The following is a 20,774-nucleotide window of genomic DNA, read 5'->3' as shown; positions in this document are numbered from 1 at the left end:
GTCGTTTCCACAGTATCACCTTACGGCTTCGAATGCACTCAAAAACATCAAACCTGATTTCTCTTGGTGGTTCTTTAATCCCATCTTCGGGCTGCCCTGTATCAAATATTCTAGCATGAAGTTCCTTGGTCCTCCAATCGACCATGAACAGCGACGCTCTATCTGCCGTTACTAATGTCTTAGCATAGTTCTATATCGAGAAAGCATGATTTTGACGCTAGATATTAATGTAATAAAGTGCATGAATAAAGACTCTTCGAGAAACAATGTTTCTATATTCTCACTTTGTAAACTTTAAACCCTGGTAAAACTTTTATAATCATCTGAATATCACATTAGAAATTACAAAATGATAATAGAGAAACATTATTCCATATTAGGAATATCTTGCCTATCGTCCTGACCTGATTTCTCTTTGTTGTACATTAGATGATGGCGATGTTCCATTACCGATATCAAAAATTCTCGCATACAATTCATGTCTCTGACTGTCAACCAAAAACAGAGACGCTCTGTCAGCACTAACCAGCTTTTGGGCATAATTCTGTAGAAATAACCAAAGAGGTGTGCTAAGTGACAAACATTTAAAAGCAAACTAAACAAAAATAAACAACATGTTAATAGTTAAAAAATAAGTTGGTGCATGATAAAATCTAATCAGAGTAACTAACACGGAACTATCACAAAGAAGTTCTAAACATTGAAAAATGCTACCAACTACTTCGCTCTATACTTACAATACTTTCTGTTTCAATATACAGATGACTGAGATCTGACATTGCTCTTATCTTTTGCTAGCCCCAGTCTCTCGGACGTAATATACGGATGAGATTTCGTCATGGGTAGGGCCAGACATCTGATCTTTTATTGGAGTTTTTTCAAAAATTAGCGACCCAAGAAGCGTCCATAGTAGTGAAGAAATTTCATCCGTTTATCACGTCTGGGATACTCTTATGTTTTTATACTTATAGGCCAAGATTTAACTAACCAAGTCTAACTAACAAGGCTTTGGGAAGGATTGATCTACAATGGATGCAAGAAATATTCCCCAGTGTCTGATGTGTCTGAAGTGTTGAATGTTGATGTATTCCTACATTCTGTAAAATTTTGTCTTCATTTGACAATCTATTTTGTTATGTAAATCCGGTTATGATTTGAAGATTTCGTTAATGTAAACGAAAACCGGATAGCCGGATTAAGCGTGCGCAAAGTGGGGTTTCCGGGTATCAGTTAAACGGAGGTCCATTGTATACACATCAATAATTCATAAAGAGAGGTGAATATGTTAGCTTATTAAGCATTAGTAGAGTATTAGTTACTTTTAAGGGATTGTGGCTTAATGCAAAGCGATATAACGCCATGTTAGCTTTTAAACAGATTTTTATCACGGAAAGGAATAACAACAGAAAAAGATGACAGATTACATGAGTGAAAATGCTTATGAATACTTCTTAAAAAAATCAAGATACTCTGTCAGAATTGCGGGTTTAAAAACACAAAATGTTTTGAATTGTAAGCAACTGCCAGTTTAACATAATAATATTCTGAAGCCTCTCAAATAAACATTTTTCATATAATTTGATATACAAATATAATTCTTTTCAAAACATACGATTTCTGACAGAATATCTGAAATCTCAGCAGTATTCTATATACAAATGTTTATCTTTCTGAAAATCGCATAGTCTGCTGAATTATTCAAGAAATTAAATTCCAAAATTGAATAATATATTAAAGTACCAAATAATCAGAAGGATCATCAGAAGATAAAGATAAACATTCTAACTTATATTAGAAAAGTCGTTAGAAAGCAACGAGAAAAATTAAATGGATATTTCTAAGCATGTTTTCGTTTTGGAAGTAATTTTTTGCTGAATTTACTTTGTTTTGAAACACAAAACATAATGTCTTGAGGAATCAAATCAGGCATAGTCAGAAGCAATTACATTACGTTGTTGTTTGTAATTCAGCATATTTGTCAAGAGGATTTAGATATCTGCTGATCTATAATTGCCAATTAATATTTTGAGACAAATCAACATGCATTTGCAGGATACAATAGTCTTCAAATGATGTTAAAAGTTGGAATGTATGAATGTTGAACGGTATTTGACGACATAGAAAACTTACCATTATTTTCATGATGACACCATCCATGCTCACAATATCTTGAAATATGCATCTAGTAAAAAAATACATTATAAGAATGATTAATATACTAACAATCAATTAAAATCATTTCAATTTTAGGTTTTTCTTTTTAAAACTTTGTCTGAAGGCAAGTACTCTAATAATCCATTAACAAATTGAAATGTTTATCACATCGCCATAAAGTGTGAACATGCTCTTATAATACTGGTTCATATATATCCACACAGTTGGTGACTCTGTTGGTGGACAAGAAGTTGTCGAAACCGATCTGACAGCTCTATGTTCGCTAAAGTTTAAAAACTTTATAAAGCATAATTTTAACCTTCGCGTTTTCGCAAACGATGCTTACTCTTATGTGGGCCTTAAAAAGTTGGTAATTTTGTTGTTGTAATTTAGTATGAAATGACAAATATATTAAGAAGTTTCTTACTTTGTAACGGTTAACAGAAACTCGTGCAACTTTCTTTGTTTGGTCATTATAGAGTGTATCTGTAATCAGAATTGAATTAAAAACATCACTGTAAGTAAACATAATTACAATTTCAAGACAACAGTCATTTTTACGTTGATGAACGAATGGCCTTAAGAGTGTTTTTAATGCCTATTGGCACATTTGATCGGATATTTTGGGGAAAATTCAATAAAAATAGATTTCTACAGAATAAATAGTATATTATGAAAAAGGATATTACCTCTGCATATTGTAAGAGTAGTCCACCCCACGCTAATATCGTTCCTGTAATCTGTTAGTAAAAAATTGTAATAAATATTCAACTATACTAAACTAAGTATTAATACTTAATTCTAAACAAAACTGTAAGAAATATTTAATTGTTCAACTAAATATTAAAGGAATTGTAGAGGTTTTCGAAAACAAAAATTATGTATATCGGGGAGAATAGCACCAATTAGCAAAATTCCAATTTTCAATTAAACGTCTGTGGTTCCTGCTTTTACTAAAACTATGTATTTGATGACGTCACTAATCACTTAAGCGATAAAGCAAATTCGCGATTTGTGACGTCATCCAACACTTGTATTTGGGGAATTGCAGGAACCACAAACGTCTAGTCTAGAAAATATCTTTACAATACCTTTAAGGTATAAATTGCACTAATCTAACTGAATCTTTCATTTTCTTTTTTTAGAAACTTATAAATCATTAAAAATAATATTAAACTTACAGGTTTATGACAAATATTCAAATATCGACGTTAGTACACAGTAAGTATATTAATTGAAATATATTAAATAACTACGCTATAAAAATGTGAGTTTGAGATATAAATTTAAAATTTTGTGCCTTAAATGAACAATTATAATAACTTTTAAAAACCTATAAATAGATGGAATGAAAAGTGATTTACCTTATGTCTATGTGAAAAAAGTATTAATATAAATAAAAATTATTTTTGTTAGGTCCCTATACTCTAATGGTAAATAATAGCACAATAAAGACAATTACCTCACTATAATCTATCATTAAATCAGACCATAATAATAATGATGATACTACCTTAAAACAAAACATGCAAACAATAACAAAATGTGCTTTACTCTACAGATAATTCCATGCGTCAATCAAGTATAAAATAACATACAATATTTGAAACATCAATTATGACAAAACGACAGTGACTGGCAAAAGAATTCGTTTGAAGTAAATATTATGTACTTTGTAACATGATACTAAAGCGAGTAACTGAATGGATAGAAAACATATTTACAGAGTGAAGCATTACATTTATTTACATCCACTAAATCCAGAAGAGTAGGAATAGTGCAATATACTTAATTATGTACATGCACATGTACATCACATTTAACAGGGTAAAACATTCATATTCAGGATAACATAAGAAAATAACAACATGACAATCTGATAAAGACCATAAATATCAAAAATGGAACATCTCTTACCTCCTCCTCGCCCTCTGTGAATTGACCATGCTTAGAATTCCTGAATATTTCCAGAACTCCTAAGAAACAAAAATTTAATTGTGGATTCCTTTTTTATATTGTACGCACAATTCAATAAATAAAGGGTTCTGATTACGAAGTCTTACTTTTACAATGTTCAGTGCAGCATTCAACTACTGCAAGGGTTTTCAAACAGGGGGAAATAGTGAAAATTTTTGTAACATAATGAGACGCTTTGTAGTCTAGCATAACTCTTTTGGACAATTATATTTTAAGTTGTTCTATGCAATCAGGGGAAACCTACTAGAATATCACTGAGTAGATTAATAGGGGGAACGATCAAGGACCTTGAGAGGGGTAACAGAAAGAAAAGGGTTCAAAACTGAATATCATTTTGGTCAAGTACTTAAAAGAAGAAGTTTACCTAAAACATTTGAGCCTTCATCCATTATAGGTAAAGCTAACATAGAATATGAATCATTAGAGGTACTTCCTAAACCATAAGGAAGCCTTTCATCTAAAACAACATCTTTCACTCGAATAGTTTCTTTTTTAAAAGCAACTTCAGTCGCCAGGGTTTTTTTCTCTGATATTTTCTCCCGTTTATTGTTCACAGGTTTACCACTAAAGAAATAAGTAAATATCATATAATTATAAAAAAAACACGTATTATACAAGGTTTGTACTTGTAATATAAAATGTCAGAAAATCAAGAAAAGGTTTGGAGATCGCATTGGTTTCCAATGTAAAAACTGTAGATCAAAAGGCTTCTGATGAGCATAAATTGTACAATTTTTCTTTATGGTACAAAAAACAATGATGGTGTCTGTAGGCCTATATAAGAACAACTATACAAACCTCTCAATTAAGATAAGTTCCTGAAAAGACAAATATTGAAATTCTATAAAAGGAACCTGGATAGTTTCTGAAACGATGACCTAGTTTCTTAATTTATTTTCAGTTATTCGACAGATTTACTTCCCTTGAATGAGAAATTTTTACAACGCAACCACCAGAAACGATTGTGCACTGGACTCATATAGTGATCAGGATTACAGAATTTAAAAAAATGGCTCATGATTCACACCAACGTAATGTTATAGTCAAATATTGTAGATAATATGGTTAGTCCAAACTTTGACAAAAGGAATTTGGTCCGTTTGCTTAGAGGTCTACATCATAAATAATTTCAGTAACTTGTCATTGAATTAATTATTCAATGTATATATTTTAGTGTATTTCAATGATACAATATGTCAATTAGTACAAATAAAATTACCTGAGTCGTGGAGTCTACACAATGTAAATTACTTCCATCGGCATGCACAGCTACAAAAAAAAACAAGGCAATAATAATAGTCACATTAAAGCATTTCTTCAGAGATCTTGATCAATATTACCCTGGCCTTTCAATTTGTATCATATCGAAACTTGAACAAGTATATGAGGGTTTATGTGTTACATCTATTAGTCAACACTGTTCATGGAAGCAGATTTTGCGCGTTTAATGCTTACCTTTAACTACACAATTCGCCAGTTCTGTTAAAGCAATATGTCTACCATTGGGATGACTGATATCTTTTGATAAAACTTTAGCCACTTTTCCTTTAGTTGATTGGATCTGTGACTGAAACGAAAACAATAGAATACAGTTGTATCAATATGAACTTTACAACACGAAATATCGTCATGAGATATCCAAGTTATTAGTTCAACCGGTATACAATACATAGTATTGGATATAGAGATGGGTCGAATTGGTTGTTCCAGATGTTTCTAAATATAAAAAAGGGATATTGCATTGGGCAATAGGTTTATCATATTCTATGTATGAGTCTACTTACCTTACATTTTGATATATGATTGAAGTTTTCTGATGGGTGATATGAGTCTCCTGCAACAAAAATAACATAACATTATATTTTTTTAAAAGTATGCAAGTATGTGAAAAATGATTTTATTATTTTTGAGAATACAAATGACTAAATCTTATTAAAGAGTTGCTGATATTTACTCTTATCTATCCAGCCAAGACAAGATGAATAGCTTCCATGGTAACGTACAAATATATTTATTATTATACTGCGTTTAATCGAGCCAGGGACACTTTATAAGCTATGGTCTCCTGAAAATTTTGATAGATGGTAGGGTACATGATTATAGTTGTTTTAAGGAAAACAAACATTGGTCGGACCTATTTTGTTTTAATTTATACATTATTTTATTATGTAAACAGCTTACCATTGATTCTAAATGATTCTGTTGATGATTCTATGATGTGATGAGTATGTTTTGATTTTTTAACAAGATACCATTTTTCTATTCTCTCCTCACTAACTTGTGATAATACATAACTATTTAATACTTCAGGATTTTGATTCAGATAATGGAACAGTGCATCTCGGTTCAGATCTGAAATTAATGGATAGGCGTAATGTGTGTAATTAGATCTACTAAGATTTTGGATCTGATCGAATAACCGACAAAATATATTAGGTGTTCCAAAAAAAAACGTCCCACAGTTCGATGGGTAGTATCTCAGCTGTTGGTAAACTGATCTCTTTCAAAATTCTCACAGATATACTTCGAGATGCCATTGTCCAACCCTGAAAATATGAAATTTATCGAATAAATATTGTACAAGTACACCTGAGATACTATCCATCGAACTTTGGGACTTTTTTTTTGTGGTAGCAAATATATACCAAATGAATAATATCAGGTATGTGAGATGTTAAAGCAGCGCCGGATTGACAAACCCAGTTTCTTTTAGTAGGCCCATTTATTGTACATGCGTAGATAATTGTAAATCGAGCATAGGGTCTACTTTTAGTTATTGATTCTGATAGTATACCGATAGAGGAAACATTACATTCTTTTGCATGTACAAATCGATGTATTATTATTTAAGGGAGGGTGCTTAGTGACGTCCTCTTACCTTAACAAAATATTAGGCCAGTTTCAAATGGTAAAAACGTCACTGGTTAGCTAGCTTTATTAAAACAGGACTTTTAACTTAATTTCTAGCTCCCAGTGAACAACAATAAATGAGTTTTGTTAATACATGTATACTATGAAGTGAAGTTAGTTTTACAACTAGTTTTATTTCGACTCTTTCTCTCGAATATAATATACATGTAAGTGTTTCAAAATATATCTTGTAAATTTGTGTAAACTGTCACTTTAAGCATGTGATAAACTAAATAAATACTCGATATTATTTCTGTGAAAAATAGAAAAGGTGTAGGTGTAATCAAAAGCCAAATAAAATCTTAGAAATAAAAGTATGTTGCACTTATTTTGATTATGAAATATTGTCTGAATAAGTGTTTAACTGTGAATGTCACTGAACACGGACATAAGACGATATTCTCAGCTTCATTTCAAATAAATGTTTATATGGTTTCAATTTCCAAAATGATCAAAATAACTTTCGTGTTCGTGACACTTATCAGTACAGCTTTTAAGCTGAGCAGTATGATTTAAATTATAAACTTAACAGTATGATTTAAATTATAAACTAAACAGTATGATTTAAATTATAAACTAAACAGTATGATTTAAATTGTAAACTAAACAGTATGATTTAAATTGTAAATTAAACAGTATGATTTAAATTATAAACTAAACAGTATGATTTAAATTGTAAACTAAACAGTATGATTTAAATTGTAAATTAAACAGTATGATTTAAATTGTAAATTAAACAGTATGATTTAAATTATAAACTAAACAGTATGATTTAAATTGTAAATTAAACAGTATGATTTAAATTATAAACTAAACAGTATGATTTAAATTGTAAACTAAACAGTATGATTTAAATTGTAAATTAAACAGTATGATTTAAATTATAAACTAAACAGTATGATTTAAATTGTAAACTAAACAGTATGATTTAAATTGTAAACTAAACAGTATGATTTAAATTGTAAACTAAACAGTATGATTTAAATTGTAAACTAAACAGTATGATTTAAATTATAAACTTAACAGTATGATTTAAATTTTAAACTTACTGACAGTATGATTTAAATTATAAACTAAACAGTATGATTTAAATTGTAAACTAAACAGTATGGTTTAAATTGTAAAAACCTTAACAGCTTAGTTATTTAAATTGTAGACGTAACAGTATATTATAAACTTATAAACTTAACAGTATGATTTAGATTAAGGTTAAGAATTCCTCAATTAAAGAGATTGATTTGGAATAGAAACTAGGATGAATAATTGGAATAATATTGTATAAAGAGTATAATTTATATATAATGTAAAGTAAAGAGTATAATTTATAATGTAAAGTAAAGAGTATAATTAATATATAATGTAAAGTAAAGAGTATAATTTATATATAATGTAAAGTAAAGAGTATAATTTATATATAATGTAAAGTAAAGAGTATAATTTATATATAATGTAGAGTAAAGAGTATAATTTATATATAATGTGAAGTAAAGAGTATAATTTATATATAATGTAAAGTAAAGAGTATAATTTATATATAATGTAAAGTAAAGAGTATAATTTATATATAATGTAAAGTAAAGAGTATAATTTATATATAATGTAAAATAAAGAGTATAATTTATATATAATGTAAAGTAAAGAGTATAATATATATATAATGTGAAGTAAAGAGTATAATAATTTATATATAATGTAAAATAAAGAGTATAATTTATATATGATGTAAAGTAAAGAGTATAATTTGGAATGAAGATTGTCAATGAAAATTATTGATTGATAATCAATTTGCGAAATTACGAAATGTCAATTAATATTCGTGGTATACTCATCATGAAAAAATAAAAGCTCGATAAATGCATTTCACTGGTTCACTTATCATAGAGCATAATGAGTTATTACCCATTAGCTTTCATATTACAATCAATAATTAAACATTCAATTAGAACTTATATTGCTTTTAATCTACAGTACTTGCTCTTTGTAGATGAAATAATATTGCATCAGGGTAACCTAGGGTAAGCCAAGTTTAACATAAAACAAAGCTGCAAAGCTATATATATTCATGCAGATCATCCCATCCTTTATTTTAAAAGTTACCTACTTGCACAATTTCCATTCTCCATCCTTTAAATATATGTTTTGGCCTCGATCGGTCCATCAAGAGGTTCACAGAACGTTTTCAAATCAAGAAAGTACAGGTTAATCCCGTTAGCAGAGTGAATGTCTAGTATCCAGTGACCAAAGTACAACCAAACAAACTGAAATCCCAGTGGGGTCAGTAGCCAAACAAATAATAATACACCAGTCTTATTTACACTTATACACTTGATTAATCCCACACAAATTTTCTCATTTATTCAGGATTATTAACTTTAATCAGGTCAAACATAATTCATCTTAATCCGTAATCCTACTAAAAACAATATTCGGTTATACTGAAATCTGAATGTCTACGTCACTATTTACGTCGTTCAGAAATCCCAAGAAAAAATCTATAGATAAATTGAATTATGGAACAATGGTATAAATATAGATCTTATTTACAAATATTCTAACCTGCCCATGTATAACTGCATGTAAACTTTCTCAATAAAAATTATTTTTATTGTTAAAAATAACTATAGGTGTGCAAGTGAATGAATGAAATTTAGTTTCTAAATAACAATAAATACAGGCTAGAGTAATATAATGTCAAACAATTTAATTACCTATAAATCTCATTCTTGTCACACGGGCACTAACATGTTCTATTTAAATACGATATTGTCAATTTCTATAATAGATCTATATTTGTTGTTGTTTATCTTAAAACATTCCTTATCAGTCAAATATTCGAGTTCCTGCTGAAAGTTCTTACATATTGGTTTGGTTCAGTTTCCTTTAGTTTCTACGGAAATCGACGGCAATGGGTTAGTTGATTACACATATCAGTAATGATTCTAATGCAATGGATCATTCCTTCTAATGAATTGTTTATCGTTGAAAATCGGATTACAGAATGGCCAAGCTCAGATCAAGAGACGATTTAATGATATAAGACTGAGTCAATAATATCTTTGTACTGATCACGGAAAGATTGGTTTATGATATAAAATAAAATGATATTGATAAGGGTGCAATAAGAGCACACATGGTTATCTTTTTGTTGATAGTCTACCTGTTGTTGACAGCTTAGTGCGAACGACACAACACCATAACGGCCACTCACGTATTCAAAGCATTCCCAGTAAAGGTGCATTTAAGGTGCATTTATACAGAGCGCGAACGCGGTTTTTCGTCATGGAATGGTTTCATCATTTTGTAGAGGGACCGTTCATATAGAATGCAAACGCGAACGCGAACAAATATTTGTCCGTGCGGTCGACCCCAAGAGCGAATTTTTCAGAAAGTCGCGGCGGATTTCTTGCTATCAACCAATCAGCTTGTACCACCTCCCTTGCATTATTTCCTAAAATAGAAACTTGTGCACATGGCTTTTCCAATTTGCTTGTAGGGTACAAACAATGGATAAAACGGAAGTTTTGATTTTAGAAGTTGAAAAGAATCCAGTTTTGTTTGACAAAGCTGAAAAAACTTACAAAGAGACAGTAAAAAATGATATTTGGAAGGGAATCGGAGAGAAGGTTGGACTGACAGGTGTGTGATTAAAAAAAAAATTCAATTTATTTTGCCTGTTTCATCAATGGTATGGAACTTAACAAAGAAAATAACATTGGACCAAACCATTAATTAATTACTTTCTAATTGACTGTTGTCACACTTTGTTTAACAACAAAAAAGGCGATCCGCATTGAAAGCCGTCGACGGTTTTCCGCGTTCGTGTTCGCGCTCTATTTGAATGACTGAACTGATGAAAAGTCGCGTTCGCGGTCGCGGTCGCGCCGGTCGCGTTCGCGTTCGCGCTCTGTATAAACCCACCTTAAAAACGGCTTAGTTCATACAGTATAATTCCACGTATGTTAGTACAAAAAAACGACCTCAGACTGTTTTTAATGAAAATGGCACATTTTAATAGCAAAACTTTCTATCTTTAGTCGCAAGATTTCTATAAAATTAAAGTGAACTTGAAACCTGAAACATGCCACTTCGGTCAGATAAAAAGTAAACAGTTAATAATAGTTTTCTTCACATGAAATGTCACATGGTCAACTCCAGTTATAACATTAAGAGGTCAACTTCAAAAAAAAAACTGAACACCTTTTTACCACATATAAATCTACCATGTAACGTTTCTTACTGACTTTTTTGCATGACCAATAAACCATTATCAAAGTATTTTTGTATAGCGAAACCTTAACAAAATAAAATGCAACGAGAGCAAAACAAATTATGTAAGCTTAATCCCCCTTTTCCTAACTTCACACTGTGTAGCTCTGGTGGTGCCGAATTATCTCAAACAATTGAGAGGCTTCTCATCCGTGTTGGTTGAAAGAGAGGTATTCTATTTGAATAAAATATAAATTGCATGAGTGCCAAAACCCAAATTTTATCTAACTGAACTTTTTATAACCTCTTTAAGATTAGAGGACCAGCTGATTGTCATACTTTTAACTTACACTTGAAATAATTCGGTCATTGTTGTCGTTATATATGAATCGCATACACCACAGTACAACTTGTTTATTTGCACAAAAATACGCACAAAGAATAACAAACACATGCACAAATTCAAATTTGAAACCGGCACCCTATCCTGCCCTTTGTTTGTTTTGTTTGTCTAACAGTCCAACAAAATAATAATCACAAATTGGACATTGAATGTACTGAAAAAAAACGCTCTGCACTTACCATGAATAGACCAGGATGATCCTTGGTTGAAAAATGGTGATTGGTTTTCTGTGTGAGCACTAGGAATTGGACTATATCCTAAAAAATTATAAATAATCAGATTTAAATGCAACAGAACTTAACTTTAACTACTGATGGTAAAACTGGTAATTGAAATGTGAGTTCTCCGATGATAATAATTGAAATGAGAGTCCTCCGATGATAATAATTGAAATGAGAGTCCTCCGATGATAATAATTGAAATGAGAGTTCTCCGATGATAATAATTGAAATGAGAGTCCTCCGATGATAATAATTGAAATGAGAGTCCTCCGATGATAATAATTGAAATGTGAGTCCTCCGATGATAATAATTGAAATGAGAGTTCTCTGATGATAATAATTGAAATGAGAGTTCTCCGATGATAATAATTGAAATGTGAGTCCTCCGATGATAATAAATGAGAGTTCTCCGATGATAATAATTGAAATGTAAGTCCTCCGATGATAATAATTGAAATGAGAGTTCTCCGATGATAATAATTGAAATGAGAGTTCTCCGATGATAATAATTGGAATGTGAGTTCTCCGATGATAATAATTGAAATGTGAGTTCTTCGATGATAATAATTGAAATGAGAGTCCTCCGATGATAATAATTGAAATGTGAGTTCTTCGATGATAATAATTGAAATGTGAGTTCTTCGATGATAATAATTGAAATGTGAGTTCTTTGATCTCATTGACCTGTCCATTTCTGTAATTATGGGGCAAGAGGCAAACCCAGGCCATCAATTCCTGGATCTGCATTCAATTTCATGATTGTCACTAATTGTTATTACATCAATATCTACAAATTAAACATTTTAATAGTATTCATTTTAGGCGTATTTAATAATAAATTCTGTTTTTATTTTCGTAATAAATGGTCAATATTCATTAAGTTACTTTCAGAATGTGCAATCAGCATGATTTTAAATGATTGAGGACAACTGGATGAATCAACTTGCTGTCAGTAACTTACGGTATACTTTCAAGCAATAACTGGATCGTGTGGCCAATTTCATACCATCCAGTTGCTGGCAGTCGGACAGTATCCCGATATGAGCGTAACGCTTTCTCTAAATCACCAGCAGTGGCGTATGGGGATGGGGACAGGGTTGGTGTGCAGAAAAGAGGCTGGCCCGGCTTTGTTCCTCCGTCCCTACTTTAAAAAAATCGAACAATTTACATAGTGACAGAATAGACTGTGGCCCGACCTGCTCGGTTCCCTCAACTAATGTTTCCTAGAAATGCCACTGATCACCAGTCAACCTGAAGTGAACCTTTCTTTGAAGATGTAATAAGGACTGAAGTTTCATACTAAAGGATGAATTGTTAATTAATATACTTTTTTATAATTGTGACCTTTCTTTTATCGTGACTTGTCAGATTAATTATCATCGATCGAAAAACAAATACGAATTGCTAATTGTAAGACATTAGGGTTTAGTTTTGTTAGTTTATTTTCATTGAAATACTGAGAAAAATTTATATAATGTTTTATAGATTTCCATGACAACGTAAACCACTACGTGTTGAAATTATGCGGGCGATTGATTTTATTTGTGTGTTGGCTATATATAACTTATGGAGTAAACGTCCACAATAATTAATCAAAACTAATAAATTCAGGTCTACTCATAAAGCTCCTATTGAAGACATCGCTAGTTCATTGCGTGCAATTTGCAATTAAATTGTATAAAATTAAGAATAATTGCTACTAATATCATCTGAAATATAGTCATCTTAGTCTTCTGCCATAATATGTATCAAAGATTTGCATGAAATCAGTCTGTTTAGATTGTTAGGCAAATATATAATTCTGTTGGCATCTGGATTTGGCATTCCATTACATTGCTTCTGATATATGATAGCATTTAGTCTAAAGACTGTTTTTTATTGATTCTGTGATGAAATATTATGCTTGTATTGGTATATGGATAATGATTTTAGATTTATGTTCGAAGTTTACACTGACGAAACAATGTTGTCCTCGTTGCAATGATAAATAGGGCCTACTTCAAAATCGCTTTAAGTTAAAAGAATTGTATAAAGGTTTCTAAACCTTCTATGTGTATCGGGGACACTGATAGCATCAATTTGCACCATTCCAATTTTCTTTCCTACGTCTGTGGTTCCTGCAATTCCACTAAAACTAACGCGTCTTATGACGTCACTAGAGGGGAGCTATAACCGGGACGTCATAACACAAGCATTTAATTGGCATATGTTATTTTTAGTGGAATTGCAAGAACCACAGACGTCGGAATGAAAATGGGAATGGTCCAAATTAAAGCTATCAGTGTCCCCGATACACATAAAGAATTTAGAAAACCTCTTTACAATCCCTTTAAAATGAGGTCATTTCAATCATCAACAAATCCATTAAACAATCATTATTAAACCACACTCAAAGTCAACATTCATTTCCATTACTCAAATTGTTTCTATTATTTTATCTATTAGAATTCTTTGACAAAACCATTCTCATTTGTTGTAATGTTTATTTCGCAATAATTCAATGAGAGTGTTTTAGACGACAAATATCAAATTTTAATTCCATACATAATTTATGCGAGAGCCAAATTGGTAACAGCCCCTCCTTTGTTTCTTTTAGAACGTAAGAGGTAACACTCAGTTTGGAATAAGTTTTGCATTGCTTTGGAAGGAATAGCAGAATTAAGCTCTACCATCTACAGCGAAAGTTCTACTTTACATTTCAACCGATTAAGGTATTTGACCGCAGCTATTGTTGCCCAGGGTGTCGTGGTCATGCAATTCTGTTAGTTTAAACACCAGAGACTGATAATTCGGGATCCAATAAAAACAAAAACTTTATTGCTATGATAAATAGTGCATTGATAAATAGGTAGTCAAAATATGGCATTTATTGCAAAAGTAGGACTAACAGGATTATCATGTGCTACAAAGCTATGGACTATATTCAGATCGCAATATTGCTTGACAAATAATTGTATTGTGAAATGCCGATAGTAAAGTGGCGCGTCCTAGAATACTCGACGAAATACCTCATATGTCCTTCCGATGTAGATTCTGGTTTACCGAAACGTTCGAAGGTAGACGCATAATCACCACGTAAATATTTTTATCATATCAAGGGGACGTAACTTAAACTGAAATGGAATCCTACGATGTTCAAAATCAGGCCTCCGTAGGGATAGAGTTTGGTTTAATTGCAGAAATGTGACAAGACAAGATCGGTGATTTGAACCATTCTAAAGTGATTATGAAGGACTTCATACGCTATTAATAATACTGTAACTCACCTGTTTTTACTACATAAAACACTATATGCTACCGGCCTTTATGATTTTGATTAAAATGAAAGAGTGATAAATTGAGTAACACGCAATAAATTGCTTCTAACAGTTCATTAAACGCTATATATGTTATCACATTTCAGTGAAAAATCATTGATGGAATTAATTTAAATGAGTATCTCACCAATATATGAATAAGGCCAATATAATTGATGGTTTGTTCTTACCTGTTATGATCATATCTGGTACTTTATGGTAAGATTTTGGTTGTTGACTGCTTACGGGCAGTCTACTACGTCCAACTTTTTTACCCCCTTTCCCTGGTAATGGGGGGAGACGCCTAGAGTTCATCTGTCTGGCTGGACTCGACATCTTTTAAAATTTAATTCTCTTTTCATTGATGTCTTTGTAACGCCATTGCTGTTTACATTCTTCAAATGCTGTAATATATGTGTGTATATATTAAAGGAAATGTTATTGCTAAATTTATGTATGTCTACAAGATTTACAAAGTCTCCCAAATGGAAAAAGGAAAATGGAAATGTATAAGGAAGGCATAGAACGCTGCTTTATTACAGTTTAAATTCTATACTAAAGTAGCCATACCAGATAGATCTCCTGTTGGTATTATTCAAGTTGAAATTTAAGAGAGATTTAAAAGTTCAAAACAATGTGCAAAGCAATCCCAATCAAATCAAATAAAAGTCAAGAGGTTCGTTATTCAAGACTAGTTCAACTTAAACAATAATTCAAATTCTGTAGCTCGGAATATCCTGTTACCGAAGAACCTCTACAATAGCTACACTGAAGCAACTTTGAGTGGACATTACCCGAGAGGCATACATATAATTAGTGGTTATCATTGAAATCAATGAGGCGTAAAAGGCTACTACTAACTAACTAACTGTAAAAAGTGGAAATATAGACTTTGTATTTCCTTTAATTTGTTAAATCAACTTTATAAAAATTAATACGGCATTACATCATTGTTTTGGTTATTATCTATTTGTATTCAATTCTTTATCATAATATATCAATGAATTACAAATTAGTTAAAATAACAATAATTTTCAATTTTTGGGGCAAATGAAGGCGCTATGGCATGATCAACAATACATTGAGATAAGTTAGCAAGCCTGGCTTAAAATGTCTTTTTATTTCCTTAGACGAATAGTGTCTGCCTTTTGCATGTTCATTGAAACAGATTTATCTTAGAAAACAATTAAGACGGTTACAGATGTGCAGCTACAAGCACTAAATTGGAAACACCCTGTACATTGTCCGACCGTTTAATATCACCATTTCTTTAGGCGGACAGGGTATTAAATCGACGAGGTCTTTATATCTTTGCATAATCTAGCCACAGAAAACAGCAATTTCATTGACCATTGTTTCCTTTTGCTTTTGCCAAGAAATTCTATATCTCTCAAAAGTTACTTGACAGTTGGAAACTTATAAAATCTGTTGAATATGTCTTGTACTTAATGTTCTGCCATCGTCCATGCCATATTCACATAGCTACTGTTATTACTTAACATGCTTATTTTGTAAAACAACATTATTACTCTAATTTACCATATTTCAATTTCCTTGTTTTGTAGCAGAGTGGTCAGGTACTTACATCTACAAGTAATGCTAAATTGGTTACTAGGAAACCATCGGATTTAAAACCTACGTATGTTATCATTATATTTAATTGGTGATAAGAGAATGCAGAAAACTAACATAAATCGACTGACTAGTTCGTTAATGTTATTTACATTTCTCTCATTAAATTATGTTGCCATTTGAAAACTTAATGGATTATTGGGTACTTAACTTTTGTCATATCGAATGGTCGTGATGTAATTTTTTTTATTATTAAGTTTCTACATGGATAAACTGTAAAGTAGTTTAGTTCTGTCAACTCAAAGAACTTACGTGTATGCATAAGTGCTTACAAAACTGTCGTATCTGAGATATAATGCAGATCCTATTTTGTCAAAATTAGGCTAAAGTAAGGAAAACATTCTAAATCGTGACGCTCAATCTCCACTGAGATCTAATTTATTTATAGGAATATCCTGTTACGTCAAAATTTAGTTGAACCATTGTTGCAGAAACTTGGTAGTCGAACGTTATCCTTGTGTGAAAGGTGTACGCATCCGGTGGATCTACGGATCAAAAAACCTTGCCAAATCCTTTTCTACTGCTTCTACACCTGGTAAACAGGTCAAATTTCGATCCTTGAGAGCAATGATTCGATCAACGTTTTCTCTATAATCAACCAAGATTGACTTCTTCAAGTCAATAATCAAATTCAATCTATGATCTATTGGCGTAACCGGTTTGTAGTTCCGCTTAAGGCTGGTGGTTGGCGATTGGAATTAAAAGCCAACCACTCTCAAATTGCAATATGCCGTAGGAAATTGTGCATTCTTATCCTACGTGTTAGTGCTTTTCTTAATATTACGACCATGATTATTGAACGACTCAAGTTGGTTTGAATGGGCATGCAAATTGACATGTTATATAATTTTACCGTTTATTGGTGTCCTGGTTGTTTTGACTATAATCTGTGATAATGAAGACACATTATTTATATCCACTTACTATATAATAGTGTTGTTAATCCACATTTAAAGTCGTAAACAGTTCGACATATTTTTGTTGATAAGTGTGATAACCTATATTGTGATATGTGATAGACAACTTTCAGTTTGTTATCAAACCACAATTACAGTTGTCCATAAGACAGGAAAACTCTTCAGCCGGAATTCAGACAATCTGGTACCAGTTGAGTTGAGAAAAATAATTCAAAATTTTGAGAGATTTGTAATGGGCATATGCAGGACAATAAGTTTCGTTTAAGTTGTCACCTCTGAAGAAGTCTTTCTTAATACATTGGATGTTTTAGCTGGAACAATACTTTAAGAAGAACCCTGTTGGTTTTGTTTTCTGTCAAATCTGTTTAATTCCAAGCAAACAATATAATCGTGTGCCTATGAATTCGTTTCCGTTGTTATTTTTGACAAGAATGATATTTGATGTATTGGTGTATATGGTACATTGTATTAGACTTTACATACATGACATTCAACTACCGAGTATGTTTCCTTCCATATATGCATTGTATGATTTCAGCTAGATCACTACGTTTGACACATAAATTAAACAGTTGACACTTTTATTAGTTGTAATAATTTTCTACAAGAGGGTAAGAGGGGAGTGGTAGGGTTATCAATGTAGGAAATAAAATTTAATCCAATATAATCGGTTTTTTTTTTACAATTCAATAAAGTAACTTGAAATTTGTGAGTTTACCTGTCACGAAGGTTTCAAGCTGTTTGCAGTCATATTATAAAGAATTTGATGGTTTCATTATATTTGTAAACTCTGTCAGTTTTTACATTTGTGTATACAAGTGAGTTTTCAATATAGGCCTACCATAGAATTTGAAGCATTTACTTATAAAATAGACACAACAAGTAAATAAATTTATATCATATTTCATGAGGCCTAGTAAATAATAGCAAATATTAAGTTTTCGTTAATGATAATGACGTTTGTATTAAAATTCAACCTTACCTTATTTTAAAGGACAGAGAGTATTCTTCTATTAAAATTCCAATCTATAAATCTGTCACTCAGAGAGCAGGCACTTAGGAAGCAGATATGTTGGAGATAATATGTTAGTATAGTATAGGTCAATAAAAGTCTTTTCTATCAATCACAATCAATATTTTCTACTACTCAGACTCAATTTATTATACTTATTCTATAAAGTCACGGTGTTTCAAATCCAGTATTATTATTATATACATTCACTACTCGCATTTGATTTCTTCACCACCAGACGCTGTCAACGACACATAGAATACGATCCTTTTCTTCTTTTTATACAAAAACATACATCCACATATCCAGTGTGTAGTATACATTACATGACGTCAGAAGTAATAAAAGTACTATGGGTACATAATAATTTGAAAATTGTAATACGATATGGTTATGGAAACGTAAATGAAATCCCGTGTCACTGCGGGTTTATTGAGAGTTGTTGTCGTTCATCTATTGATCAGCATTTGTGCATTGTTTGTCACGACAATAGATGTATTTCATTCGTTCATATTACTCTTTTAAATCACCCGCAAACCATAGAAAATATATTAATAAGTGTGTCTACGTACCGTGTAAATATTAGTGGACATAGCCAGTCATTATTCTTGTTAGCAAAGAATGAGGTAGCGGGTTAACTATTGATTACAAAGAGAGTTCGTTTAATGAGCTACCACATAACATAATTACAACTAATAATTAGTTATGTTACCAGTCTTCATTATCACCTGTTTTGCCGATAATTAGATGGCAGATGGAAATCAGACTTAATCAATACTAACCCTGGCCAGTAGATTATTGGTCTAATCTTATAATCCTTTGGAGATAATCTTTATTGCGATTTATTGGATACATATCGTAACCCAATTTAATAATGTATCTGAGAGAATTATATTCCGAATTCCATTTTATATTTATAAATCAAAGCAGGTGAGAACGAAACATGTAAAATAGAATCAGAGAGAATTTTTTTTTATGAAATATTACGTCAAAAATCAGACGTGTGTGTTTTAGGGTGGTAAGTGTAACAACATTTTTTAACCATATGAAGTTTAAACCATCACCACTCACGTACTAAGCAGATGACACCGAAGCATACATAATACATAACAATTGATAAGTATATAAATTATTACGTCAAATATGTGTATTTTTGGAGTATTAAGCATATCAACATAAAAATTGCTCAATTTCTGATGAATATGAAAGTTTAATCATAATTTTCAGTTATACGATAATATTAATAATAACGTCATTAACTTCTAAAGTACATATTCCTTGAATTATTACGTACCAGATAGCTTCTGCTGTAATGGACGGAAACTGAGACCGAGCTCTTAAAAATGATAATGACGTATTTAGAAGACTACACCTCATTAATTTTGAAACATCAGATCACATTTTCGATGAATTTTGTTTCGCCAATGAATGACAATATGTCCTTTTTGAATCATGATACATTATTTTATGTATAAAAACAATCTTTTTAGAGAGGTTAAAGATGTTGACGTTTTTCGTGATCTACTTAGCATTGAACTCAATCTTCAAGTTTCAAATTATACAGCGTCTATGTTAAAGAATAACTGAACCAAAACATTTCTAGGATCTGTGTTTTTACAGCTCTATTTGTTGTGATGGTTCATAAATATGAATTTCTTGATATCGGCATAAATACTATTATAATTTGATATAAATTGCAGGTATGAACAAAACAATTTTAAGATGTTGTTGTTTCTTTCTTTACACATACGAATTAAACTTCATAAAGTTGCGTTAGCATCAAAGTACAATTCACAGGTTGAGCATGACTTACTAGTATGAATTTAGCAGAACACATGCCAGTTGAACCTGAAGAAAAGTAATGAATATCAGCTACACAAAACACTTACAGACTAAGCTTTATAAAACTTAGAGGATATCAACCTGAACTTTATGAAGCTTGTACGATATCAACACTTGCAGGCTAAAATTTAGATGTTGCAACTTTACCATGTAGGATGTAGGACTTTAATTCATGTCCTGGACACATGTTCAAAAGTGTGTCCA

The 20,774-nt window shown here is 31.3% G+C and overlaps 1 protein-coding gene across 1 annotated transcript; it reads right to left on the bottom strand.

Moving 5' to 3' along the window:
* Positions 1-391: 391 nt before the first annotated feature.
* On the bottom strand, positions 392-15,503 carry LOTGIDRAFT_228056 (hypothetical protein; the record flags this gene model as incomplete). Its single annotated transcript, XM_009045788.1, has 14 exons — positions 392-544; positions 2,131-2,182; positions 2,582-2,640; positions 2,844-2,894; positions 3,617-3,667; positions 4,072-4,130; positions 4,496-4,695; positions 4,930-4,949; positions 5,351-5,400; positions 5,587-5,698; positions 5,916-5,965; positions 6,313-6,483; positions 11,830-11,907; positions 15,359-15,503. The coding sequence occupies 14 exons, from the start codon at positions 15,501-15,503 to the stop codon at positions 392-394; spliced, it is 1,251 nt and encodes a 416-aa protein (XP_009044036.1).
* Positions 15,504-20,774: the final 5,271 nt, after the last annotated feature.

This window comes from Lottia gigantea (assembly GCF_000327385.1).
Source record: "Lottia gigantea unplaced genomic scaffold LOTGIsca_1, whole genome shotgun sequence".
NCBI classification, from domain to species: Eukaryota; Metazoa; Mollusca; class Gastropoda; family Lottiidae; genus Lottia; species Lottia gigantea.
The sequence above is the reverse complement of the archived record's forward strand: the minus strand, read 5'-3'. Positions and strand labels throughout refer to the sequence as shown.